The 27,233-nt window shown below is 40.0% G+C and overlaps 1 protein-coding gene and 1 long non-coding RNA gene across 3 annotated transcripts in view; one reads left to right on the forward strand and one right to left on the reverse strand.

Moving 5' to 3' along the window:
* FGF10 (fibroblast growth factor 10) overlaps positions 1–13,667 on the reverse strand; it is a 59,700-nt gene extending 46,033 nt beyond the window's left edge. The window contains exons 1-2 of one of the 2 annotated variants that reach the window (XM_038124638.1): positions 13,417–13,667; positions 12,147–12,931 (exon numbers count right to left, since the gene is read on the reverse strand). In XM_038124638.1, coding sequence (XP_037980566.1) covers positions 12,147–12,483 — 337 coding nt within the window. In that variant the 5' untranslated portion in view covers positions 12,484–12,931; positions 13,417–13,667. Of the gene's footprint in view, positions 1–12,146; positions 12,932–13,060; positions 13,387–13,416 lie in introns of those variants that run through there. The other variant, XM_038124637.1, reaches the window with a different exon arrangement.
* Positions 12,335–27,233, forward strand: part of LOC119695683 — a 42,226-nt gene continuing 27,327 nt past the window's right edge. The window contains exon 1 of the long non-coding RNA XR_005255336.1: positions 12,335–12,438. This is a non-coding gene — a long non-coding RNA (uncharacterized LOC119695683). The remainder of the gene's footprint in view (positions 12,439–27,233) is intronic.

Raw genomic sequence — 27,233 nt, forward strand, 5'->3', positions numbered from 1 at the left:
ATTGCATTCCCTTCCCCCATTATGAGTTTAATGAAATCACATCTACAACTTCTAGTATAAAGTCCCAGGTAATAGAAAGAATTAATGCTTTTCCCTACTGGTGTTTTTGTCTTATCATTAGATAATTTTTGAGTCTGCATTCCTGTGTGAGCACATGTATGTATACCTCACATCTGTGACTCCTGTTTAAAAAATTTTAAACTGTGATTAAGGTTTGGAGGTCCCCGGATAAGAGACTTGACTCCACTTCCCCCAGTGGCAATTTTTAAAATATTTTTAAAATATATATTATTTTAATGACTCAGACAGCACTAAAGTTCTTCATGAATATAAGCATTGTGTTTTTCTTTTAAAAAAAAATCATTTTGTGTGAAAAAGTTACTGTAATTCAGTTGGTATTGAAAAGCTGTATCAGTCTTTATTATGTCCTTAATATAGTTGGAAACAGACCATTATGATCTGCTGTGTACATGTACAAAATGAGCAAAACCAGAAAAAGGAAGAGTTCTACAGAAAAACTAATATAGAAATTTTACAAGAATGTTTGTCTCTAAATACTCATCTTTGCAAATTGTTTCCTGTTTCATAAGGAGAATCAGCTGTAAGCAGAGTCTACAAATGCATGTGTGGCAGAACTAAAGGAATAAAGCAAGCATGGTGAATTTTGAGCAAATCTGGATAATGCTTTGAGGAATTATTTGGTGTGTGGTCTGAGGCAAGAAGCCACAGAGAGGCGGAAGTTAATCTTATGTACTCCCCAGCTGCAGATATGTCTTTTTGAGCGCTGACTGCAGCAGGAGAAACTGAAGAAATGACCAAGAGACCAGATTAATTCCACATGAGCCAAGTGTCAGCCTCATTATAAGTGTTTTCACTAAAGTTTAAAAGACTTTAACTTGGATGGCTGTCATTTCAAAGCAAAGTTTTGACATGTAGAAGTAATTGTAATAAATTAAACTGAAAGAATAATGTCTGTGACACTAAAGGGGAAGTATCAATAATTTTAAAAATGGTATAAAATAAATAAAACCCAAACAAATAATTCCACTAGGTTAACTCCAGTAGATTGACAGCATTTCAGGGAAATTAAGGCACTTTCAAAAGTAGATAGTACATTAATACAATAAATATTAGGAGGATGTCATTCTCAAATTAAATTTATTGATAGGCCTGACAGTAAAGAGAGTGAAATAACAATTATATTTTAACATGGAAATCATACAGATCCTTGAGCTGAAACACCCTAAGGTTCATACCTTCAAAGCAAAAGAAATTTTAACATTGCTTGTGATTATAATGTTCATACAGCGGAACCAGATCCAGTTTTACAGGACAGATCCAATACGTGCCTCCACTCATGCTATTTGGTTAGGGGATGTTTTTGACATTAATTTTTGTTTTGTGCTGCGCAAGAAATCTGTGGGTAATCTTGATAAAATGCTTGCAAGAGGGGTAATACTGTAATTTTTTTTTAAACTTCAGAATTTTTTGTGTTGAAAGATAAAAATACCTTAGGCTGACAGAATTAAGAAGTAGCCTATTCTTCCTTGCTCTATTGGAAGACAAAACTGCTCTTACTGTTTCTCATATCCAAACCTTTCAGTGAAGAGGATGATTACCCTCTGGATGGTTTTTTTTTTTTCATGGCACTTGTCATAGTGTTACTGGTGTATTTCACAAATAATGTCCTTTCATAACACCCTTGCTTATTGCTAACTTCATTTTATAAGCAGCAAAGAGCCAAGGAGAAATTAGATTCAAATATTCTCAGAAATTTTGAGGTACAATGGATAACCAGCATGTAAGACCTCATATTTCCCAATACTTCATGGAATTCCTTACACTCAAACCTTAATTCCTGCAGACAATCCTCGTGCCAAATTTTCCAGTCTTCACCCTCTCTCTTTTAGCAGATTCCAACTCTGTGCTACTTGACAATCACCATGAGGAGGACCATTAGGATTCCCTCATCCTCCTTTATCCCCTCAGTATTTTCACAGCACATGGTGAAGGACAATCATTCCCACAGTCTTACATCATTATTCCAGTCTGTATCTGCTTCACTCTCCTTTGGAGACAAAAATCCTCCATAGTCATTAAGAATCCTTCTAAAGCTCAAATACCCTGCAAGCTTTTCAACAATGAAAGCTGGTATAGGACTTTTTCTTTTCCAGACAACCCAATAGCTGCTCTGTGAGGTATTTCATTCAGACAAACAGCTTTTTCTCATTCAATGCCCTATAGCAAGGTATTTTATACCCTGAATTTACTGAGAGTAATCTTTCTGTCCATAGATTGTTCTTAAAATGTTTTTAGTACGTCAGTCTTGTAGTTTCTTAATATAAAATAATCATCAGCTTTTAAGCAATCAGCAGTCATTGTTCTTGACTGGCTTATGTCATATGAGAAAAGGAAGTACCAAGGAGTAACTAATAAATTGACATAGTTTAAATGCCATGGCAGGTACAGGCTGGGTTCCAATTGTCACTCCTCAGGTTATTCAGACACAGAAAGCTGTGAATGAAATGGTCTGTTCATAGCACCTGGAGCACTATTTTCTTTTTAGCCTTGACCTTCTTTTCCTGTCCAGCAGTATTTCCCACAGTATGTCATCACTAGGAAACATCATTATTCTCAGGGTGGGTGGAATCACCAGTATGCATGATCTCAGTGTCTCCCTCCATCGTTCTTTGCCCAGGAGAGGGTTTGCTGACCAAGCAAAATCCAAGAAAAACAGCAAAACTTCAAACTTCTTATATTGAATCTGCCTTTAAGCCTCAGAAAGGGTATAATTTCTACCTCCCAGTACTTGCCTTACTGAATTTTCTATCAGCTGCTTAAGTGGTATAAGCAACTCATTGGACTAAGAAGTGAGTCTTTGTTTATGTGTGCTCATGGCTGTTTAGAAGCAGAGGTCATACTGCTTTATGAATAAAAGCAATCATACATGACTTTAAATGTCACTGTTCATAAGAACTGGACTTGCACATATGCTTTCATCAGCATCTTCACTTCTAGGAAGCTGAAACAATCATAATTTCCTCCCATTTCTTACATTCTACTCACTTTCTAAGCTATTTCTGTCAGAGCCACATGAAGTGAAAATTTAAAGAGCTTGTAATGGTTTGTAGGTCAGAATGCCCAGTGAAACAAGGTTTGTAATAATTTTCTGCTCCAATTTACATATGGTGGTGCCTTAACTCATCTCTTCAGCCAAAGTATGAACTGTTGACCCAGCTACTAGAACAGTAGCACCAAAACTACACATGTATCTTGTATGGGAGGTTATATTTTCAGCATCTGAAGAGACAGAGTAACCAGGCCTCGACACAGAAGCAGACTAACAGAAAGCAACCCCACCTTGGGTGATGAGGTTAGCTCTAGACTCTTCTTCTGCATCTTTTCTTGTTACCATTAATTTTGCAGTTACAGATCCTCAGTGAGCACAGAATTTCTGTGTTGCAGTTATTAGCACTAGTGTTTTGACAAGGGAAAGGTGTCCTGTCATCAGAATGTGAACCACATGCACCACTTTGCTTTCTCTGAGACAGGGCAGAGGGGCCGAGTCATGAGCCCAGGTTACAGTTCAGGGGAAGGTTTTCATTAGCTTGTCTCCAAGGCACATGTGCCACAGGTACTAAGATAATTCATGAGGATAAGAGAGGTACTTCCAGATCAACTTCCAGATTGCCCTGTGGAGGATCAGAAGTTGGACACAACAGTCATAGTGAGACCCTTCTGACTTGGGATATTATACAGTTCTATGGCTTTATGACATGGTTTATACTTTTGGTGTTTACATTCAGGAAAAAAAAAACAGAGGAAAAAACAAGTATCTGGGAAATAAATGAGAAAAAAAATTGTTCTGTTGAAGTTAAAAGACTGCCTCAGAGAACACTGGAAGCTTTAGCATCTCGTAAAATGTCATAATAAAATTGTGAAAAGAAGACACTAAACAGCAGTCTTATAAAATATTAATTGTGTTAAATGCAGTCATCTCCTATTCCATTCTAGAACACACAATTTCCATTGCTCACTGCAGCAACAAACTTGTAACTACGTATCTGGTTCAAATCTTAATGATAAGCTTGCAAAATATGACATACTTGACAATATACCAGCAACCAAAATGCTCTATTCCACCCTATTCCTTGCTCCAAAAATCAAACCACTTGGAATTCTAGGGTACCTTGATGTCCTTCAGGTATATGTTTCTCTTAGAAATACAGTTTGTAGTATTAGCATACTGAAAAAATTAAGAAAAATCAACCAAATAAACCGTCCCTGTCTCCCCCCCCCCCCCCCCCCCCCCCCCCCCCCCCCTTTTTTTTTTTTTCTCTTTAACACAGAGCTTGTAGCTCTTTGAAATGGTTTATTACTTTCAAGGGCAAATTCACCCTTCTGCTTGCAAGTAGTTGATACTGAATTTGATATTAGGAATAAAGCAGGCTATTAATCCTCTTGAAGAGGATAAAATGAAGAAGAAAATCCTAGAGCAGCTACCAAATAGTATCTAATATCTACAGAATAGGGCCAGAGAAGACAATGAAATTGGGAGCGGAACATTCGTATCCTAACACCAAGCACACACTACACTTTTATACAAATTCAAAAGGCACCTTTATGTCTTCATATGTTTCAGTCTGTGACAAACAGATGTTACAGTGAGATCAGACAGGACAACTCAACATCATTGGCAGTTCACAGCTGCCAAAAGGGGTAAGCCATGCTCCCCCTCTCCCCACTTCTCTCCCACACATGACACATGCTGCCCCTATTTCTTTCTTGTCATCCTTTCTAGTACTGATCTGGTACTTGTCACACATCCCACCCACTTCCTCTAATGCGGGCACAATATCATTGATTTATACCCAGTCTCCACTTAGCACTGTGCCTTAATTCCAATTAAATAACATCCTGAATGATTCCAAAATGCTTCAGCATTCCCTCCCCAACTCCCACACATGCTGACTACAGCTGCACAGCTGTGTGTCAGGAACCTAAGAGAAAACTTACATTTCATTTATTTCTATGAAATGATCTGATCATCTTCTTCTTCTTCTTCTTCTTCTTTACTTTTATATAACATTCACAATCATTCATATTCCTACTATCCATAACTTTTTCCTCTCTTTGACAACACCAAAAATTATGGAAGAGGGGAAAAAGAAAAGGAATAAAACTATGTGGTGTAGTTTCAACATTTCCTTTTTTCTGGAAAGTCAGCTTCGATGTGTGTGAAAATTCCTCTTTAACTGTAGAAGATATACACTCTGACAGATTATTTAGAGGTAAATGTGAAAGGGGACAGGCTAATAATTCTTTAGGCTAACTATAAAATAGGGGAATGCTTTACAGCTGACATTGTGAGTATATCAACCCAGTAATTGGATGCACGTGTTAGTAGCAGTAAAAAAGCACTGTCCAGTTGTCCACCTTACATGGGAATCTACTTTGAGCATATTCTTTGATTTACTGTTGCAATTAGAACTGAATGTTCAAAGAAAGAACACAAGTGACCTAATTTAAAAACAGCGCCTTTAAAGCTGCTATTCGGTATGAGACTTGGCTTACTTGTAACCATTTCTTTCCCCTGCAACTTCTATTTGTTGCATTGTACTCATGAAGCACCAAAATAAATTTTAATAATCTGCCCAATTAATGAATTCAGTTTTAATATCCATTCAGTGATTAAAGATTTAGCCACTTCCTCCTGACTCCTACCCTTGAAGATTTTAATTCTCTTCATAAACACAGAGAGCTTTCCCAGGCTGACTTTTCAAAATTCATGAAACACTGTTTCCTGTCTCTTTTTTACTGTGTTGTAACCAACAGAGATTTTTTACAACAAATTGGCACAAGAACCAGAAGCAATTAGGGGAGCTAGGGAAGGATGCCTCTAGTTAACAGAACTAATGTTGGAAGCACCATTAACTACACTTCCCTGTTAAAGCATCTGAGCAATGAAAGGATACAAGATAGCAAAATATCACATAAAAATAAATTGTCAAAGAAAGAAAACTTGTTTGACAGGTACACACAGTTAGACTAGTGGCACTAATACACCTACCAACTGAGAAATAAACATGTGCTCAGATTAACTAAACCAGTCCTCCATTTCTTATCTGGTAGTTTGGTATACACAGCCCAAAGCAAGCAAGGGTTACTTTTTCATGCAACCTCATCAAGCTGACACTGGTTGGCAATGCTGATAAACAAAATATTTGTGATGTTCCAAGTGACAAAGAGGTCATTAGATGATATACCCCAGAATATTAGGATAAAGTAGTTCAGTGACGTATACAACTGCAAGTCGTAGTAGCAAGTGTTTAACTGAGCAAGCTGAAATTTCAGCCTGGTGCTAGTTTGGGGAAAAAGAGAGTGTAAGAGCTTGATTCAAAAAGCTCTCCACCAAATAGAAAACTATATTTTGTCATGGCATATCAATGTCAAGAAAGGAGTATACAAGAAATCCCAAACCAAGCAAGTAATTTCTCTGCTTTGTTGACTCTATCAGCCCAAATACTAAGCCTAGAAATAGAAATACAATATTATTTATTTATACTTCTTTTTTCCTATTTAGAATCTTTCTTGTGCAATTACATTACTTTCTCAGAGGAAAAATCAGCAATCCATATCACATGAGTTGTTGCTCTATGTTCATACAGGTACCTGCAACTTTTAACTTAAGACACAGTTTAACAAGATTTGCACATAGAAAGGTTTTTCTTTTTCTTTTTTTTTTATTTTCTTTTTTTTTTTACATGAAAGGCTCTGCAATAAATGAAAACTCCCCTATTGCAGGATCTGATCTGACTCTCATTTGAAGTGAAAAGGCCCCTATTCACACACACAGTTCAAAGACATCTGAAAGTCATCTTAAAATGCCTTATTTCAAAACAGAGGATCTTATCCTATGAATGAATGCATCCAAGATGTTTCAGAAGTGTAAGCACATTCTATACTGCTCACTCAGCTAATGCCTTCTTCAAGAGAAGTTTTGACTGAGCCACTACCTGTGAACTCTCCCATTAAAACAGAAACATGGCATCTATAAACTTGTATGTCCCTTGTTTTCTTTTTTCTGGGGATTTAGGAAGAAACTTCCAGCTTCTCCTAACTCTTGGGATTTTTTTTCCCAAGTGGCTATAAGTTAGATTTATGAAGACAAAAAGACTTCTTACAACTGTGTATTTTGAAAAGATTTATAACAGGGCTACAGTATCAGCATGGAGGGTCCACAAGGCAGGAATGCAGTAAGGGTAACAGGAGAGTGTCATGTAGACATTATATAGTACAATTCTTTCCACATTCATAAATCCTAAGTGCCCATGGTTTTATACTGCTGGTTATAAATTATACAACCGAGTTCTACAGACAAAAAACAAAAACCAAACTAAACAAAAAAACCCCCACCCCAAAACCAAAACCAAACAAACAAAAACTACCTGAAAGTGAGAAATAATGTCCTTAAGAACATGTACATTTCACAGTAAGGAACCAGCTTTTCAAATTACTTTACTCATTGTTATTTCCCATTTTAAGTGTTTTGATTGGTAAAGCCATTAAACAGAACTATTTGGACAGTAAATGGGCAACAGACTAGTCAGTCTTGAGAAAAACAGTGAAAAGTACTCACATTAATTTACAAACACATATGAGAAGGAGTCAATAATCCCGAACAGTTAGCTTACAAAATGTTCAGTAGCCAAGGAGCGTATTTTATCAATTATTCTAATCTGCTTGGAGCTTCATAACTGATGTTAAAGTACCTATGGCACTTTACTGTTTTTCTGCACCAGAGGTATGGTGAAAAAATGAGTATCAAATGAAGTATACCTAAATAAAACACATTTAATGCTATTTTTCTGCATATAACCCAATCTATAATACAAACATCTATTTATATGTCATGTATATATGCACACAATTAAAACCCTCATTAGTAATGTTCAGCACTTCTAGTAGTTGGGTGGTTGTTTACAATCATTTGGGCTAAAGAATAAGGGCCAAAACTTTCTTGCTTTCACACACTATGTTGTTAAGCTTATCCCACGCTAACCAAAGCAAAAGCAAAGACTATCAGGGACTTCAAGAGTTCCTAAAGCTTAGTATAAAAGATAATTGAATACTCAGAAGAAAAGCCCAGAATAGGTTAGCTTGTGGGAAGTAGCTAATTATTTCTCGATAGCTCCCCTGACATACACTTTCATTCTGCAACACAGTGCCTTTTTCTTGAAATAGTCCACTTGGGTTGGCCAGAAGACAAATTAATGGAATATCTTTGCTTGACCTAAATTAGCTTACGCAGTTGAGGATGCAGACTCTTCTTGTCCACCTCTTTGAGCAGAGGTGACACCAGGCAGTGGCTGTGCCGCCATCTACTGTAGGTTTTGCATAGCACTGCTTGGTCCAAAGCCCTCAGGAATCCCTCCAGCAATCCTTCCCACCCATGTCCAGGCTCAGTGACGCAGGCTGCACTCCCTGAACATGTACCTAAGTAAGAACCTGATCCTGCAATCTTTGCTCAGGCAGAACGCCCTCCATAGACTTCAGGTCAGCTGCTGCTAACGAAGTATTGTGTATTTTGTTTTTGTTCTTCAAGTAATAGTGTCTGTCCTGCAATCTGAAGTTTGTGTGCCTTATAGTACTGTGAACAGTTGCCTTAGAAGACAATTGAAAATTTTGTAGCACTGAGACATACCTTCAAGTTTTCTTGAACCTGCTTATCATATATTATGTAGCTGTAATGCATGCCAACCATTGATACCAGAGAGTTTCTCTATCTTAATCAAGAGAACTGTCAGTGTGGGAGTAAAGTCAGAATCTGCACACATGGGATTCTCTCTCAATTTTAATATATGTCTTAAGATTCTCTTGGTGATCCCAGAGCTCAAGCTATAGTGAAAGCTTTTGTAATTGCTCTTTGGAGGACTTTCGGATTTGTTTGTCCCTCATCTAGTGTGTAAGCCTCCAGGAAACACTACAGCTCTCTTTATTTGTGCTTGTGAAGGGCTCTGTCAAGAACAGGGGCAAGGGACTTCACAGCTGTGATGCTGCAGGACAAGGTAGCAGTTGTATTTGAGGACCAACTTCCAGATGTAAGGAAAAATAAAATAAAGTGTTTATCTAGTGACACATCTGTCTAGTGACAGACACCTCCAGCCATGCCAAGTGCTGTAAGTTCTGCCAGTCTCCTGACAGAACAGTCAGGAGCCACCTGGTACTCCACAGGTAGAGAAAAGATGATGGAATAGTTTCAAGCAATCAAGTCACAATACAGCTGCCAGAATGAACTTTAATTTAGTGCACTCTACACAATATTTGTAGAGCTAATCCATGAATGCTGCTTGAGCCGTTTAAAGGCTGGAGACTAAATTCTCTTTTCTGGATGTTTATTCTGAATTTCTCCAACTGTTCTTCTTACTTGACAGTGCTTAATTGGCAGAGAGCCATGAAAGCTGTTGTCTAATTACACAACATATCACAATCTTACAGACCTCCTGATAAGGCTTTACTGCAGCATAAACAGATTTTAAACATTAGCATATGAGAAAATTAGCCTCCAAATTAGAATATTTCAGTCTTGTGTGTCAATAGTCACTCTTATTTGTTTAGGAAAACAAGGTTTTGGAGGGAGAAACTAATTTTAGAGATTAAATAGCCTGTAATGGTAAACAGGCTACAATTTAGTGGGCTCTCTGGCTAACTCTGTGCATGGCAGAAATCTATTCACATGTAATTACTTATTTCAGACCATGTGAGAGATACCATATCTTTGCATGGAATCAGTCCAGCTGGGGATTATAGCAGTATTATGATAGCACTGCTACACATGATGCTGTGAAAAACACAGATTTAGTGAATTCACTTGCAACATTTTGCTACACAAACAGCTTTGAATAAAGACATAATAAATATATTTTAAAATGTTCTCAGACTATGTTTTTAGAGAAAAGAATTTCACACTGCATGTTATAATGACTATTAATCAGCAACCTAGATCTCTGTCTTCTGCCAACAGGATGGTAATAGTTTTGAGCTGAATGATGTACACTAGGTCTGCCGTTGTGATGTAAGTACAGTAGGAAGTACAAGTTTTAAGATGACAGCAGTCCTTTCTTCACTGCATGCAATCTTCAGTGATAGAATGCTGTTATGTATAATAAAGGCATTGTTTTGCTTTTATATGAAAAATATTACATTCACCTCTCTTTCAGCAGATATCCTGCAGATGTGACGGTAACCATGACATCACTGAGAAGGCAATTCTCTTTCTGATGCACTGACTGAAAAACCAGGGCACACCATGCACATCCCCTCCCACAGTTGTGGGTGGCTGTTCTTGCATGTAGCCTGAAAAGGTAGGATGAAGTATTTGTGCATTTCAGTGCATTCTACTTCTTCTTGGTGGGATTTTGCAAAAATTCAAGCATGTGGATAAGTTTGCTCACTGGGCAATTCTGCTGGCTAAGTGGGACTGCTCAGATGTGTAGTTACTTCCCTGAGTACACTGCTGTCAGTGTGGGCACCTTACAGCCCTTTTTGGCAGGAGTGTACTATACAGAATAGTTTGATGTTCTCAGAGATGCATGCAAAGCTTTCAAAATCCCATTTTAGGGGTGCTGTTCTCCTCCAAATCCAAAGGTATTCTAAGCAACACCATTCTAGGACCTCATTCCACACAAATTCATCAATGTTAAGCTTCCCTCACAGTCCTGTTTTTTAAGAATTTGCCTTTCTATGTAATACAGAAAGGGAGGTGGTAAGATTCAGCTGCTTTGACGTCTAAAGCGTTTACAAACATTAGAGTGCGTGATAAAGCCTGAAGTTGCAAGGTGGAGCAAGTGAAGCGGCGACACATGATACTCCAGCCCTTTTCTCACTGTTTCTAAGGTTATATTATGGGTATTTACTAGAAATACAGCTGAATTAACAGCAGTGTCTATCATATAGCATGGCAACCTGCTGAAGAACTCCATATTTTACACATTAGCTAACAAGGGATCTACTTAATTCACTTTCAGTTGTTTTAATTTAGCAGCAGACTTATTCCCGGGTTTGTCTGGATTTACGTAAAACAACACAAGAACCAAAATGGGGTTCTTTACCAGTGAAGAAACCTTAGTTTCCTCCAGTTGCATAACAGAGCTTACTTTCTGAGCATGTCCCTTTAGTGGGACATAGCCAGTTAAGATTTGTAAGAGAAAGCAATATATTGTGATTTAGGACAGTTCAATTTGAGACTGCACAGGCAGGAAAACCAAGTAAAGGGTACATTTCTAGCGCTAACAGCCAAAAAATACATTACCAGAAACATGCTATTACTAAGCATCTAATTAGTTCTAGAGAAAAGCTCTAAACTTCAGCTATGGAGACTGCCATATGACTTTTGCTCTGAAATAATTTATTAAAAAAAAAAAAAGAAAGAAAGAAAGAAAGAAAGACAAGGACAATGAAACGCGTGTGAGGTCTGTGGGAAGGCAGCCCCAGATGTTTACAATGGAGCGAGTAGCGGTATAGCGGCGCGGCAGCCCGGGACCGGCGGGGCGCAGCACGGCACCGCCTCCGCCGCACCGCGGGCGGCAGCGCGGGCGCGCACCGGCTCCCAGCGCCGCCGGGCACCCCCGCTGCGGAGAGCGCACCCAGGCAAGACCTCGGCCCGCAGGAATAAACACCCCTGCTCCGGGAGCGGGGAGGAGGGAGCGCGGAGCGGGCGGCTCGGGGAGCGGAGCGTGCGGGCAATCGATTAATTGTTCCAATGCAGCGCTCTCGTCAAGACACTCTAACGACAGGGGATAATGATTTTCAGATTCAGGAGACAATGTCCCCCACACACTCCCCGCCACTTCCTTGCAAATCTTTCTAATTTGCTCTTCAGCCTGGCGAAGAAACAAACGGTACTCAGCGAGGCCATTTGCAAAACAAATGTAGCCGGAGAGATTCGCAGATACGGGCTGGCCGGGAGCGGAGTCCCCGAGGAGCCGAGCCGAGCCGAGCCCACCCAACCCCGCCGTGCGCCCCCTCCCCTCCGCGGCGCCACCTCGCCCTTCCCTTCCCTTCCCTCCCCAGGCAGGGGCTCGGGCGCTCGGGCCCGGGGGCGCAGCGGCCCCTGCCCGGCAGCGCGGCGGCAGAGCCGTACTTACTGAACGGGCAGTTCTCCTTCTTGGTGCCGCTGACCTTGCCGTTCTTCTCGATCTTGAGAAAGTACTTGTTGTAAGAATAGAGCTTCCTCTTGCGCACGTCTCCTTGGAGGTGATTGTAGCTCCGCACGTGTCTCCCCGCACTGGAAGGAGAGGAGAAGGACGAGGGGAAGGAGGAGGATGATGAAGAAGAGGAGTTGGTGGCCTCCGGGGACAGCATGTCCTGGCCGAGGTCATGGCAGGTGACAGGCACAGAAGACACCAAGAAGAGCAGCAGCAAGCAGCAACAAGGCAGGTGGGAAAAGGCTGAGGCACCATTTGTCAGTATCCATTTGCACATTGTACTGAAACTCTGGGCGCTGGAAAATGTCTTATCAAATGAAACATACTGGAAGGGTAAAACCTGGTAAAAGGCAAGTGGAGAGACGGTGGTTGCTGCTTCTGGTTAGATTCCTCTGAGCTCTGATCTGGCCTGAAGTAAGTGCACCAACATCCATAACTCAGGGGACAAATCGCCTCAGAAGTTGCTGCCTTTTAATCCTTCGAGTCCTCCCTCAGAAAAAAAGAGCTGTTGGTTGTTGGTTTGGATTTTTGGTTTGGTTTGTTGTTTTTGTTTTGGTTTTTTTTTTTTTTTTGGGTGGGGGGGTTGCTGCGGTTAATCCTCTTTTCTTTTTCCCTTCCCCACCCCCCCACATGCACACACACTCCCCAACCTGGTTTGAGACTTTCCAGTAGTTATTTTGTTCTCTTCCTCACTCCTTTCTTCACCATCTTAGATGCAGAAAGGTCTGAAAAATAGATGACAGCAAAGTCAATGACAACAACAAAAACAACGACTAAGATAAACAATAACCAGCGGAAAGGGGTGCCGGAATGGTTTTTTTCACACATACACCTTTACACACACGCGCACTCACACTTTGTGGCTTTGCACCTTCTTCTGATTCCCACCCTCTTGCCTTTTTGCAAATCCCAAACCAGTTGCACAACTCGTCCTTTTCTCACTGACAACCCCAGAGGAGGAAGTTTCTTTGTTTTGCTTTGAATTCTCCAGAACAGTATTAAAAAAAAAACAAAACCGAGAGAAAGAGAGAAGGAGAAATCCCAACTTGTCCCCCCGCCCTTCCTTTCCTTTCCTTTCCCTCCCCCTTTGGTTGTAAACAGGTTGGAAGCTGTAGCCTAAATGTCAGCGATTACAAGTCAGAGGTGGGATGTGCCTCTGGTGGTCAGCCCTTATTTGCAGGGGGTCAGGCAGTGGTGGGACATCTGAAACCTTTTTGCAGCTGGAGCGAGCAGTGCCTGCTGCGGAGGCAGCCCCGGGAGCTGCCCTCGCTTCCTCCCGGGCTGCGGCAGCCGCGGCAGCCGCCGCCTTCGGCTCGCGGCTAATTGCTCCTTAAGCGTCCTTCTCCTCGGAGCGCCGGCCACCAGCACGGCTTAGAGACTCATGCTTTACTAATTTCCCTGTCTTCCAAGTTGAACCAATCCCCTCCAGGGAGGCTTCCCTCCCCCTTCACTCTTCCCCCACGCTCTCTCTGCCCCCACCAAAAAAAAAAAAAAAAAAAAAACCAACCAAAAAAAAACCCCCGAAAAACCCCAAAAACTCAACCAACCAACCTCCTCCCTTAAAAAACCTCCCCAAGCTAACAAAAACCAACCCCTAAAACCCCAACTTGTTTTCTAGTGGAGGGTTTTATTTTATTTTTTTTGGCAGTGAAGTGATTGAGAAAGCCACCTGGAGCTTGTTGCCTGCTAGATCTCCCCCTCCCCCCCGCTGGAGGAGGGGTTGGGTGGAGAGGTTGGAAAGGAGTGTATACTACAGGCAGACCCTGGAAAAGCAGATTATATGCTGGTCAGAGAGAGTAAAAAGGGAAGAGACATAATTAGCTCCTTTTCCTTCTTCTCTGCCAGCTTGCATGGAGGTCTTTCTCTCTCCTTCAATGAATCACTGATTTCTCGCTTCCGTTGCTGAAATAAAAAGTTCACACTTTAGCCTGCTCTTCCTTTTATGCCTCTCAAGATTTATTGTGTCTCTTTCCCCACCCTCACTCTCCTTGTCTCAAAAGAAATCAGGGCCCTAAATGACCATTTTCTAATTGCTAACATGAGTCGTTTACTGAATCACGCGTCTGACTTCAAAGCAAAAGGGATTTTATTGGCATTGCAAAGGTTTCCCCATAAAACCCCATAAAATCTGTCTGAATACTTTGCTGTCTTTTTAATTTTTTTTAAACTAATGCAGTTTCCCTTGCCAGAAAGAAACGATTTTTCCATTTTCAAGGCTATTTTAAGCAATTTTTCAAGCTATTATTTTCCTGGAGGGGCATATGTTGTTGGTTTTTCCTATGATTCCATCTCTTCTAGTGGATTTATCATTTCACATACTGAATGTTATGACAGATTCATATTTCTAGCCCATCACTGACTGCCAGCTTTCCCCGCAATCAACAAGCATCTTCCATATGATGTACTATCTTTTAACACTAGAATAAAGCACCAGAAACTGACAGAGTATGGGCGGCATGCAAGATATTATATTTTACTCAGTATGTAGTGTTGTTAAATACCTGTTTTGGAACACTAGTGGATGGAACATTTGCTAAGAGAACAGAATATCAGGGAAATAGGTACAGAAACACAGTGAGTAGGTCAATAAGTAAACCCACAACTTTTTTGAAATATAGGCAGTTAAATAATGCAGATCAGAGGAATGAAATGGAAAACCTACTATGTGATTCCATTTGGCATTTGGAGTAAATCTTAGTTTAAACAACAGAAAATGCAGGAAGAACAAACAGTTCTAAAATTAGGCAGATTCATTAGATTAGGATGTTAAATATATTGTTAACTTCACAACAAAAATTAGAAATTTTTTTTCTCCAATTGTGGTGTTTATTCTGGAGAGAGTTGGTTCCTGAATTTATGTGTTCAGCTGCTGGGGGTGACATTTAAACAGCCTTAAAAATGAAACCATTTAATGTTAGAATCAATATGTTTTACGATGTTGTTTATGGTACTTCAGATTATTTATTCTGCATGTATTTGCACTGAGTGCAAAGCATTTCAGAAATCTTTCTTTTCACAAATCTGATTTAGGCTTTCCTTTTGCCAAAGGCTTTTCCTTTTGGTAATTAATTTTAAAAAAGTAGAGAAACAAGAAAAAACATAAAGCAAATCACTCCTTTCTGTGAATGCCTGACAGCTTACATATGTGTCTACAAAGCTTATGTCAATGTTTGAGTGCTGCCTGGGTCATTTTAGGATACAAGACATTATTTCTAAAATTGAAGTAATTTTGATTCCAACAGCTTAAATTATAAACGATTTCTATGTGATCTTAAACTTTTAGATTTGAGGATTTCTTTCTTTTTTGTTTTTCTCTTTTTCCTGTCAAATGTTGGAAAATAAAGCAAATCATCATTTTAGGATCTCTGGTGGGAGTTAGAATTAATTTGGGGGTTAAACAGCTATAACTAACCCTGAAAAAATAGGTATTGTCCTGAATTTACTCCAGAAGAGATGTGCTTAAACCTTAAACTATTTCTAGCTCATGACTATCTATATATTGGTTGCAAGATTTTGCGCTTAAGAACAGAAAATTCAACATGTGCAGAATTTCACATAAGATCTGCTTCTGGCAGGTGCAATATTCAGGGCAGTACTTTAAACTACTGCAACGCATAGAGTCCTTTTCTAGCCTGTGTGATGACAAGGAGGGCATTTACAAAACAGAGTCCAAATGAAAAGCTGACATAGCTTTTTAGATTATATCTCATTCTTTTTTCTACCTTCTGTATAGCCTTTCTTTTATAGCACAGTTGAATCCCTAAATACCCCACTACTTTGTATTGTCAGGTCACCTCTTAGGTTAGCCTGAGAAAGCCTGAGAAAAGTTCCACAGGAAAGATCCACTATTTAACGGAATTCAATCTGTCCCAATAGATTTGAATCACTAACATAAATGTATGAATGTAGATTATATCTCTGTAATGAGGCCTGAGTCATTCTCAGTTACTTCAAAGGCCTGAAATTCAACCTTCCTTTTTAGCAGCAACAATCAGACCTTAATGGGTTTCTTTATTAATTGTTCCATTGCTAAGCTTGAAAAGCAGCTACCTTCAGTACATGTCCTAGACTAGAAATGGTACTTGCTGCTCAAAAACAGTAATTCTGTTTTGCCTTTTACCGCTGCAATATTCTGTGAAATATCTCCCATGCTGCAGTTTTATAAATGATGAATTGCATTGACCCATACAGAATGAAATAAATAAACCACTTTCTAAAACAATATGTAAAAAAGTAGAAAATATGTTTTAAGAATTTTCTTTTTGAAATGTTTTCTCTCTAAAGTATGTTTAGGGAAATTAGTTGTACAGATGAATTTTAATCAAAAATAGGATAAATTTTTTTTAAATACTTACAGCAATAGCTTATGCCATGTCTTTGTCTTTTCATCAGCAAGGAGGGATATTTGGGGGTTTTAGGTTGGGTTTTGTTGGTTGGTTTTTTTTTCCCCTAGTTAAGTAGGTGACTTGGATCAGACAAAGATTATTTTAATGTAGTTGGAATAAATTTTGCCTTGCATGATTTCGCTTAGTCAAGGTCTTATCTTTTTTGGTGATGTAAATAAGTTCTGTTTATGTCTTTGGGTGTTAATATAATCAACTTATTCCCAGATGTCACTAGGCCCTCAGTTTAGATTGCTAGATTGCCATCATGAACATTTGCTGCTTACAGTATGATGAGAGATGCATAAGCATCTTATGGGCATGGCACCCAATTCTGTTCTTATTTGAGGTGTTGGGAAATTTGCCAGTGATTTCGTTGAGAGAGATTTCAGCCAGGATTGTCACTGCCAGAGAGGAAGCTCTGTCAGAAACAAGGTATAGAATGTCAAACAGCATCAATGGCTCAGATACCTCACTCAGTACGTCAATTCCAAACTGCAGAACTTGGTATTATTGTAAAACACTGAATCACAGAATCACTTATTCTGTGAACTCTGAGATCGTCAAGTCCAACCTGTGATTGAACACCATCTTGTCAACCAGACCATGGCACTGAGTGTGACATCGAGTCTTTCCTTAAACAGCTCCTGGTAATTCCACCACATCCCTGGGCAGCCCATTCTGATGTTTAATCACCCTTTCTGTGAAGAAATTCTTCCTAAAATCCAAGCTAAACCTCCCCTGGTGCAGCTTGAGGCCATGTCTTCTCTTCCTGTCACTGGTTGCCTGGGAGAAGAGGCCAACCCCACCTGGGCACAGCCTCCTTTCAGGCAGTGGTGGAGAGTGACAAGGTCTCCTCTGTGCCTCCTTTTCTCCAGGATAAACACTCCCAGCTCCCTCAGCTGCTCCTCACAGGACCTGTGCTCCAGACCCTGCCCCAGCTCCATTGCCCTTCTCTGCACTCTCTCCAGCTCCTCAGTGTCTTTCCTGCAGTGAGGGCCCAGAGCTGGACACAGCACTCGAGGTGTGGCCTCACCAGTGCCCAGCACAGGGGGACGATCCCTGCCCTGCTCCTGCTGGCCACACCATTGCTGATCCAGGCCAGGATGCCATTGCCCTTCTTGGCCACGTGGGCACACCCTGGCTCATGTTCAGCTCCTGTCACCAGCACCCCCAGGTCCTTTTCTGCTGGGACACTTTCCACTCAGTCTCAGCCCATAGCACTGAATCTCTGAATTACAAAGAAAAGGCAGTGGCACATAGCAGCAGCCATGAATGAGACAGGTTGTTTGATTTGAGACACAGTGCTGCTTGCTGAAATGTTTACACTGTGTAGTTCATGCCCTCTAACAACAGGGACTGAAGGCCATTGCATTTTATCTAATAAAATATGTCTTAAAGCTTGAGAAAAAAATATTTCAGGTTTTTTCTTCTGAAAAATCTGCAAAATCACAATTTAATCTCTATTTGTTACCATTTCATATAACTCCATGACATTGAAAAGCATCAGAATACTAATATTATTCCCATACTATGTATAGAATTAGGTATATAAACTCTTAAGTTGTCAAAGATCAAGCCTGCAGGTGGTGTAATTCATCAGTGTATTTGTAGCTGGAATAAGACATATAAAATCAGAACACTATTTTAGCTGCCTGTAGTGGGACTTGGTAGTGACAGCAGACTCCTTGCTCCTCTGTGTACACTCCTTTCCAACCAAGTATCCAAAAATGGATAAGAACTCAAGCACAGTTTAGCAAATGTTAATAAAATGCATGTTTTACCATTACTTTTTTATTTCAAAACCGCTTGCGTTTCCAGGACAGACATAACAGAGACACAGAAAATGTCTCTGAGATAACCAAAATGAAGTTCAGCCAGAGCTGGTTCCACCAGCCTAAAGCCAGTGGTGAGAATGGCCAAGTGCCCTTGAGGCCGGCTGAGTCTTCCAGAGATGGGTGATATGCCACTCACTCTCTGACATCTGGTGGAAGAACAAAGTGTTGGCTGGGTTAGCACTACCACAGGTGATAGGTAATGATTTACTGGAATATACCCCGTCTCATGTTTTTCTTTTGAGAAACACAAACAAAAGGTAAAAGCCCTTAGGACTGCACAGGTCATCATCTTGTGAATAGACATATAAATTGTGGGACCAGGAGGATTTTGCTGCATACCATAGATTAATGGTATGTGTGCCTCTGTCATGTATGCATTGGCATAACTGTCTGAATGCTGCGCTTCAAGCAAACAATTAAGAGTTTCATTCTCTCAAAAATGCTAATTGTAGTTATTCCCTCGAAATACATTCATGGTTACGTTGCGTCTGACAAAAAAAAAATTACAAAGAGATGTATGACATTTGAAAATATCTGTATGACTTTTGTTTGGTAAATACAGCCATTAAGAGAAGAATAAGAAGTAGGTAAAAAATGCATTCTGTGAAGGTCAGCAAGAGGAAATTACAGACCCACAGGCACTGAGCTGTAGTGCCATAAGTATCTATGTGTGCGGGTTGGACAATGACCATGTTTAGTAATGGTCTGCTGGCAGCCAGTTTTGCTTACTTTTTGGCACAAATATAATAAAAAAGGCAATATTTTCAAGGAGGTACTTTAATCTTAGAGGATTTGTTTTTCTTTTTTCATACTACCGTGAATGAGGACCACTTAGATTCTCCTATAAATATGAGCAGTTGAGAACAAACCAGCCAGAAAAAGCCAAGAAGAGGCAAATGTCCATTAGACCTTTGCAAATTATTTCCTCCTCCCACTCAGCGTCATCTAAGCCTACATTTTCCATGGAGAATCCTACTAAAGCTTTGAAGAAATATTTTGTGCATTTTGACATACATTCCATGTGAACCTATACACCTGTGAATATTCAATGTAATGTGGAATGGCAACTGTAATTATTCCCCTCCTCCTCTTCCCTGCTACTGTTTTATCTATTTATACAACTTTTTATCAAGATGCACTGTAAATATTTTCACTAGTCCAGGATCCAAACAGCTGGTTCCAGCTTCAGCTGGAACAAGGTGTCATCTCGTTGGTGACACTGAAGCTTCTGTTCCCTGGAAGAAACTTTCCAGAAACAGATAATATGGTACCCAAATGTCATCTTTGGGACTCTGAATGGTTTCTGTTTACCAGAAAAAGTTGGGTTTTTTTGGGTTTTGGTTTTTTGGTTTGTTTTTTTTTTTTTTTTTTTGGTGGGGGGGTGGGATGTAACTGATAAAAAAGCTATATGTGCTTTTTCATACACAGGGGTGTGTACCCTAAAAGGTGCTAACTGTCCAGTACTCTACTTGGATCCAGTCACAATCCATTTCAGAAAGGCAGCAAAGCCATGCTAAAACTCCACAGCTCCATCCTTCTTGAGTGCTACTGAAAGGGAGTGAATAAGTCACTTCCAGGCTTTGCTCGTGGAACTATTTGAAACAGAGCTGACAGCTAGGAACATCAGCCCAACAGCTGAACACGCTTGCCTCACCACAGGCGACCAGGGTAGCCAGCTGGGCTCCCTCTGAGCTGGTTAATAGCTCACACATTGCAGGGGGAGCTCACACATTGCCTCTTCTTTGTCAGTTAATTTGTAGCAGTCACTGGGATAACTTCTGCGAGTAAGCACCTCTCAGCGTGAGGAAGGGCGATGGAAGTGAGCCCCTGGCTGGCAGAGAAGCCTGAGGCATGGCCGAGAAGAAAGGGACAGCTCCCCACGTCTCCTGCTGCACAGGCAGGACTGAAGCTGCTGCTAAGCCAGGCTGGGCAGGTGTCAGCCTTCTCCAGTGTGGCGTCACCCAGGAGATGTGCAGAGTGTCTCTCATAGGGGACATTCCACATGCATTTCCATATAATTGCTGTGCAGGGTTGGACAACACGCTTACGAAGACTGTACCTTTTCACTTATATATGGCAAATGCATCTCACCAAAGATATGATGAAGGCAAGAACCAAAAGCAGAGTCAGCTCAAACACAGAGCATTATTTTCCCTAAATGCTTTGCAGCTCAAAACATATTAGTATACTTAATACTATATGTAGGAACACTATTACTCAGATGTAATTGCACAGCTAGATACTCTCTTCTTGTTTAGGCTGGGTTTCAAAAAATAGCCAAACTCTGCAGTTTTCTAGTTTCTGTATCAAAGAATGAGTCTCCTAAAGTCAGCTTATTGCTGAATTGTGATCTTCTAAATGATGATTCTCATCTGTTATATGGTACTCTCCAGCTGTGGATTATGGTTTTGAAAATGCAGCTTAATTAGTTCTATATTTATTAGCAGATTGTTTAACTTTTTATTAAGATCAAACACAGAGAAAAAGTATAACAATACAGTATCTTCTTTCCAGCATTATTTAAAATGTTTGCAGCATGTTAAAGATTTAAGCAACCCTCTGAAGAGCAGTCATCCATTCTGCAAGGCTTAAGGAGATTATTTTTCTTTACGGCATATGGCTAACAACTGGCCACACAGATCCAGATCATTGCAGACCTTACCATGTTGCCAGTTACTGATGATAATGATTAGCTTCTAAATGCCAGATTTGGTAAAACTGACATCGCATTTCATGTATCCTGCATGTAGTTCAAAGCAAGGAATTTTGAAATTTACACACTTTTTTTTCTTTTACATGCCAATAATTGCTAAAATACCTTCCCTGAATATTTCTAAATATGAACAAAAGTCCTGCAGGTCTTGTTTTCTGGTTATTAGTTGTGGTTAATTTTAGGGTTTTTTTGGGATTTTTGTCTGTTGATGTTGGTCTTTTTTGGTTGGCTCGGTTTTGGTTTGGTGGTTTAGTTTGGTTTGGTTTAGTTTTTGGGCTTTGGGTGGGGGTTTTGGGGGTTTTTTTTGGTTTTTTGGGGGGGGGTTTTTTGGTTTGTTTGCTTGTTTGTTTTTGCTGCAGCTCAGACATATGTACCCCTTAAAACAGACTGGTATTTGTGATACCAAGAGACATCAATGATCATAACAAGCAGTAGGAGCCTTTATATATGGTAAAAGATCATTCTGAGTAGCTTTCAAAAGTGTACAAGAACTTCATGCACCCAGAGAATGGAGGAGCCAAAGAAGGAAGGTTTATATCCATTCTTTCTCATTGACCCAACTTGTTATGCTGTCTTGCCTCTGATATTCCTTCCAGCTCTGAATCATCAAGTTCTTCTATTCATGCAATTACTGTGCAGAGAATGTCATCTTTGAGCCATCTATATCTATCTAAATGATATAAACAGGAAAGGGCAAGGTATGTAGTTGTGGCAAATGCTGTCTGTTGACTGCAAAAATCGCTACTTACATTCAAAATGCTGTCTAAGCAGAGGAGAGCATATGGAAGGGCTGAATAGGTAGGCTAACCTATAAAATCTACAGATTAAATATGGGTAAAAATGTTTGCTTAGGTTCTGAAGCATCTAAGACCAGTGTGTTTAATGCCTTCTGAACTTCTGTTGTAGAAACAGTTTAACAAAACAGTGGTGACTCTAGCTTCAGACTTCCCCAGGTCGGCTTTGGTTGTTGGTGCTTTTGTTAGGCATACATCAAAAGGCAGAAAACACTTCAACTAATTAACAATTCTATTATTTACTTAGTTAGTTAGTTATCTCATAAAGTGGCAGGTTAAGGTTTCCTACAAAAAACTCTGGGCATGAGAGAGAGCTAGCTAGATTCATCATTACTGAATGGCAATTAAAAGAATTTATAATAGCATTTACAGACAATTGATTCAAACCATACAATTTGATTACTAAACAATGTTTCTATGGTCATGCATATATATTCGTTAAGAAATCATGTAATCAGATAAACCACCATAAGTCAGGTTTCTGAGGAGAAGGAAAAGAGGGAACTGAAACTCTTAGTTTCTCTATGGCTTGGAGAAATTGTGCTCCTCCAGAAGTCTAAGACAGGTGGCTTGTGCACAGCTGCAGTATTATTCCCTGGTGGCCTCAAGAAAAAATGTCTTGCAATTGTTTAGTATCATCAGATGAGAGCTAGGGAGTAGCCATACATCCTCCAAAATATAAACTTGTCCTTGAAAATCTGTTCAGAAACTACTGTGGACCCTTAAAACAGACCCTATCCTATTCCTGACATTAAACGTTGGCAGAGAAATGGAAGCTAGGATGTTGTCTCCCAGCATGTTGATTGATGAGTGACATATATAGATGTCATTTCTGAACTGAATAGAACTGGGAGCAGGGAGTGGCCTGCCACCAAAAATTACTACATCCAGACTGGACTTCTGATGAAAGCAAACCAATCAGCATCAGCTAATGTATAAAATGTATTGTCCTCTACAGTAGAAGTAAATATACAAATTGTATCTATGAAGAGGTCGCTATTGAGACTGACGTCAGAGAAGTAAATACAAGTCAACTCATGAAATCGTGGCATAGAAAACTCTATCCATAAACAAGTTCCTCTAATCTGTTAGAAATCTTCAGGCAAAACTGGGCATGGCTCTGCAGAACTTTGAGCCCTTTGCCAGCCTTCTAGAAAAATTCTTAGACAATACAAAGCTGAGAGGAGTGGCTGATGCCCTGGAGAGCTGTGCAGCCCTTCAGAGGGACCTTAACAAGTTGGAGATGGAGCAGAGAACTGTCTGAAGTTCAACAGCAGCAAATGCAGGGTCCTGCACCCCATGCCTCAGTACAGACTAGGGGCTGACCTCCTGGAAAGGTCTGCAGAGAAGGGCTTGGGGGGCCTGGGGGACAACAAGCAGTGTCTGAGCCAGCAGTGTGCCCTTGTGGCCACAAAGGCCAATGAAGGCCCTTGTGGACATGAAGGTATCCTGGGCTACATTAGGAGGAACAGTGCCAGCAGCTCAAAAAAGGTGATCCTGCTCCTCTGCTCAGCCCTTGTGAGGCCATGCCAGGACTGTTGTGTCCAGCTCTGGGCTCCTCAGGACTAGAGAAATATGGAACTCTGGGAGTGAGTCCAGGGGAGACCTGCAAAGACAATTAAGAGTCTGGAGCACCTCTCTTACATGGAAAGGCTGAGGGATCTGGTCCTGTTCAGCCTCGAGGTGGCTGAGAGGGGACCTCATTGATGACTGTCAGTGTCTGCAGGGAGGGGTCAGAAGAGGGACTAGGCTCTGCTTGGTGGAGTCCAAGAGCACAAGGGACAACAGTCAGGAACTGATGTACAGGAAGTTCCACCTGAACATAAGGAAGAAATTCTTGACTGTGCAGGTGACCACACACTGGAACAGGTTGTCTGGAGAGGTTCTGGAGTCTCCATCAGCGGAGATATTCAAGGCCCTCTGGACAAAATTGTGAGTAACATGTTCTGGGTGCAGGAGGGAGGTTGGACGAGGTGATCCACTATGGTTCTTTCCAACCTTACTCATTTTTTAATTCTTTGTGGTTCTTATGCCTGTGCTTAAGCAGCTGCATATACCAATAAATTTCAACATGACAGCACTTATGTTCAAAGCTGCAGGTGCTGTTAAGTTCTCTTAGGGCAGATTTATTCATCATTTCCTAGCCATACTTTCAGCTGGCCTGTAAAAAGTTTATCGGATGTTGAATTCTTTTTATAGAATAGTATCAGGAGTGAGATGATTAAAACTTTAAAAATAGTAAAAAATATCCAAAATGTAAGACTCAGAAAATTATTTTTAAAAGGCACTTTTTAAACTCTGAAAGATACAAACATTTTCATAACTGGAAAGAATGGTACCAAAGTAGCCATTATGCTTCCTGTTCTCTCAGGAGAAATTCTTTACAGTGAGCTGAGTGCTCAGCTGTTTTGGTGAGCATTGAAAAGAACCAGTAGGTTGTTTGATCACTTTCATAGGAGGTTTCAAAAGGTAGTTAGAAAGGAATTTGTTGGCTTGTTCCAGGTTGACATGATTTGGTGCAAGACCTGTTTAAATGATTACTCGATTCTTTATCTATGTTTTTTCTGGTTTTGAAGAAAACAAATAGATTTCAATTAAAAGCTTAACAAAATACTTGCATTACTAAGTGACAGCTTCTGCAGAGCTACAGCCCAAGCAAGAACAGAACAAGCTTTCTCATCCTTTCACAGTAATTTATTTTCCATTTCTTTTTATAAGGATCCTCTCTAAAACTCTAATTCTGCTAAACTTGGAGAATAAACAGGATTCAAATTTCAGTTGATTCTGGGCGGATGACTTCAACAGATTCTGTGTGGTTTTCCTGCACTGACCAAGCTGCAGAAGATACATCAGTTTGTGGCAATTCTAGAAATTCCCTGGAAATTCCCAGCATTAACTGAGGAAGACAGTAATTATTGCTCATTCAATGTATGCTGATTTCTTTTTCATTGGACTTAATTTTTTGCCAGTGTTTTTAACAGTCATGCGTCCACATCCACTAACAATTTGATTTAGCATTTTGTTCTACACAGTGCACTGAATACCTGTGAGACAGTATGAGTGTTTGATCACATCTTACTGAAAAAGATCAATACTGTAACAAAAAAAGGCTTCTACTGTCATTTCTAATCCTTGTTGGCTTTTTCCTAGCTAAGTATGGGTTTGTTCTTTGGTTAAAAAAAGAAAAAAAAAAGAATGCTAACAATCCATTAAATTCTGGGATATGAATTTCCTCTAGATTAAAAATGACATTTTCTTTAAGTACTGATTTTTTCCATAATAATTTCTGTCTGATTTTGATTTAGAAAGACAAGTCAACAACATTTAAAGTCTTCAAGACTCACTATTGCATTACTGCATCATGTGAATAAGTTTGCTTGTTAAGTGAACATTTGTAACCAATTAGTCTGAAGAATGCATCCTTAGAGCAGAGAAAAAGAGGACCTCATCAAACCCTGGTTCTGCTGTCTTGGGCATGGGTCTGATATGACAGCATAGGTAGGAACTGTGTGTGATGCACCAAGGTATTTAGCTGGGGATGGTGATAGCAGATAATATCAGGCAATCTGAATTCCTTTTACTCCTCTAGTACTGAGCTAGGGGAGGAATCTTTTGCTGGTGATATTATCAGCCTTCATAGAAAAGGGATAGTTAGTCATAAAATGGTATCTTACTCAGAGCAGGCTTCTTCTGTCATGATGCTGTTTATTTGCCACACTTACTTAAGGCTATGTTACCAGTCCTTGTCCTGTCAGTTGTCCAAGACCAGTTCTGAAGCCTGTTAACTCACAGAACCTCTGCCGTTTTGAATTGTGTAAAAATTTAATTGTGCTCATGGTATTGAGACAGATTTTGTGCTATTTTCTACAAAAATAATGGATATGAGAAACAGGGAATTGCACCAAGAATCAAATCATCAGATATCCAGCATTTAAACAAATAATGCAATAGTAAAAGCTAAGGAAGCGGTAATTTATACCAAATCAAACTCTTCAGAAGTGTTTGTGCATACACACCCTCACTCCTGACCCCTCCTACCAGTTGCTTTTTGCAACTTTCTAGGAATTAGCTGTAGTAAATGCTACAGCAGGTGAAGATACTAAGGTCCTGAACCTGACATATACAGTGTTTGACTCAGATTTGTTGTGGATGATAACTTGACTGTCAGAATGTAAGATGGTAAATGGTAAATGTAAGATACATTAATTTTTCTGAGAAAACATGTGAACTACCAAGGTGGAACCTGAGCTGAAACACTTCAGCTGCCAAAAATTACTGGGCATCTGGAGGCATCTTCATGTCAAGAGTGAGCTCTGTTTCTGTGCAATGTAGGTACTATGAGAATCTGTGCACAATAAAGGGTTGCAGCCCTTGTGATGTTCATCATCACAGTCCCTAAGTATGATTTGGTTCCCCTAGAAGAAGCTACAGCTTAATGCATCTAATTTGTTGTCTGTATAGCTAAGAGAATGACTTCTACCTAGCTACCCAAACACCAGCCGAGGTTCTGTTTCTATACAGGGGCAAGATCCCTCCTTCTCATTTGAATTTATATGCATTTCAGGTAAATCTTTGCTCAAATAAACTAATAATTTGAAACAGATCTGAAAGAAGAAGTGCTGATCGCTTTTCACCTCCAGTTCTTCCTAATGTGATAAGACCTTTTGTTTCAAATCCTTCCTGAGGCAGATTTCGGTCTTATCTACAGTACAAAAATGGGCTTAAGCCACATTGGGTGAAATCCATCTTTATCTTCTTAATCAATTCTAATGTAATTTTTCTACTTTGTGTGCCTGTGTCCAGAAAAACACCAGCTATGGCCTAAGCCTTAACATCTCTTCTAGAGGATCTGGATCCCAGTTACTGCTCATGGTATGTTTAGGCATTTTATGACTGCTTAATGAAAAATGAATCAATGGCAGTTCAAACAGGCATTGATAATCAAGTCTGTCTTAATTTTCAATCAGTTTTTCTAATTGTTAACACTCAATGGATTGAATCACTCATGGAAATAAGGAGATTAAGCTTCAGAACTCCAGCAGGACATATGCTGACACCCTGATATAAATGTATGTATGATATGTATGTACTAGTGTGCTGAGTTCCCTGGTCCTGTCCAGTTTTAGGTGCTCAGGTGCATTTTAACACAGCAGAAGTTGATCTGTAGGTGACGATGCACCTTTGTTGAAGCCTGATGCTCCTAGGAGCATTAAACAATTTTTGAGCAAAGGCTGCCTTATTGATTGATGCCTAAGTCTGCCTTAAATCCCATTTTGGATTCTGCAAATAACTTTGGTTTA

This window comes from Motacilla alba, chromosome Z (genome assembly GCF_015832195.1).
Source record: "Motacilla alba alba isolate MOTALB_02 chromosome Z, Motacilla_alba_V1.0_pri, whole genome shotgun sequence".
Lineage (NCBI taxonomy): Eukaryota > Metazoa > Chordata > Aves > Passeriformes > Motacillidae > Motacilla > Motacilla alba.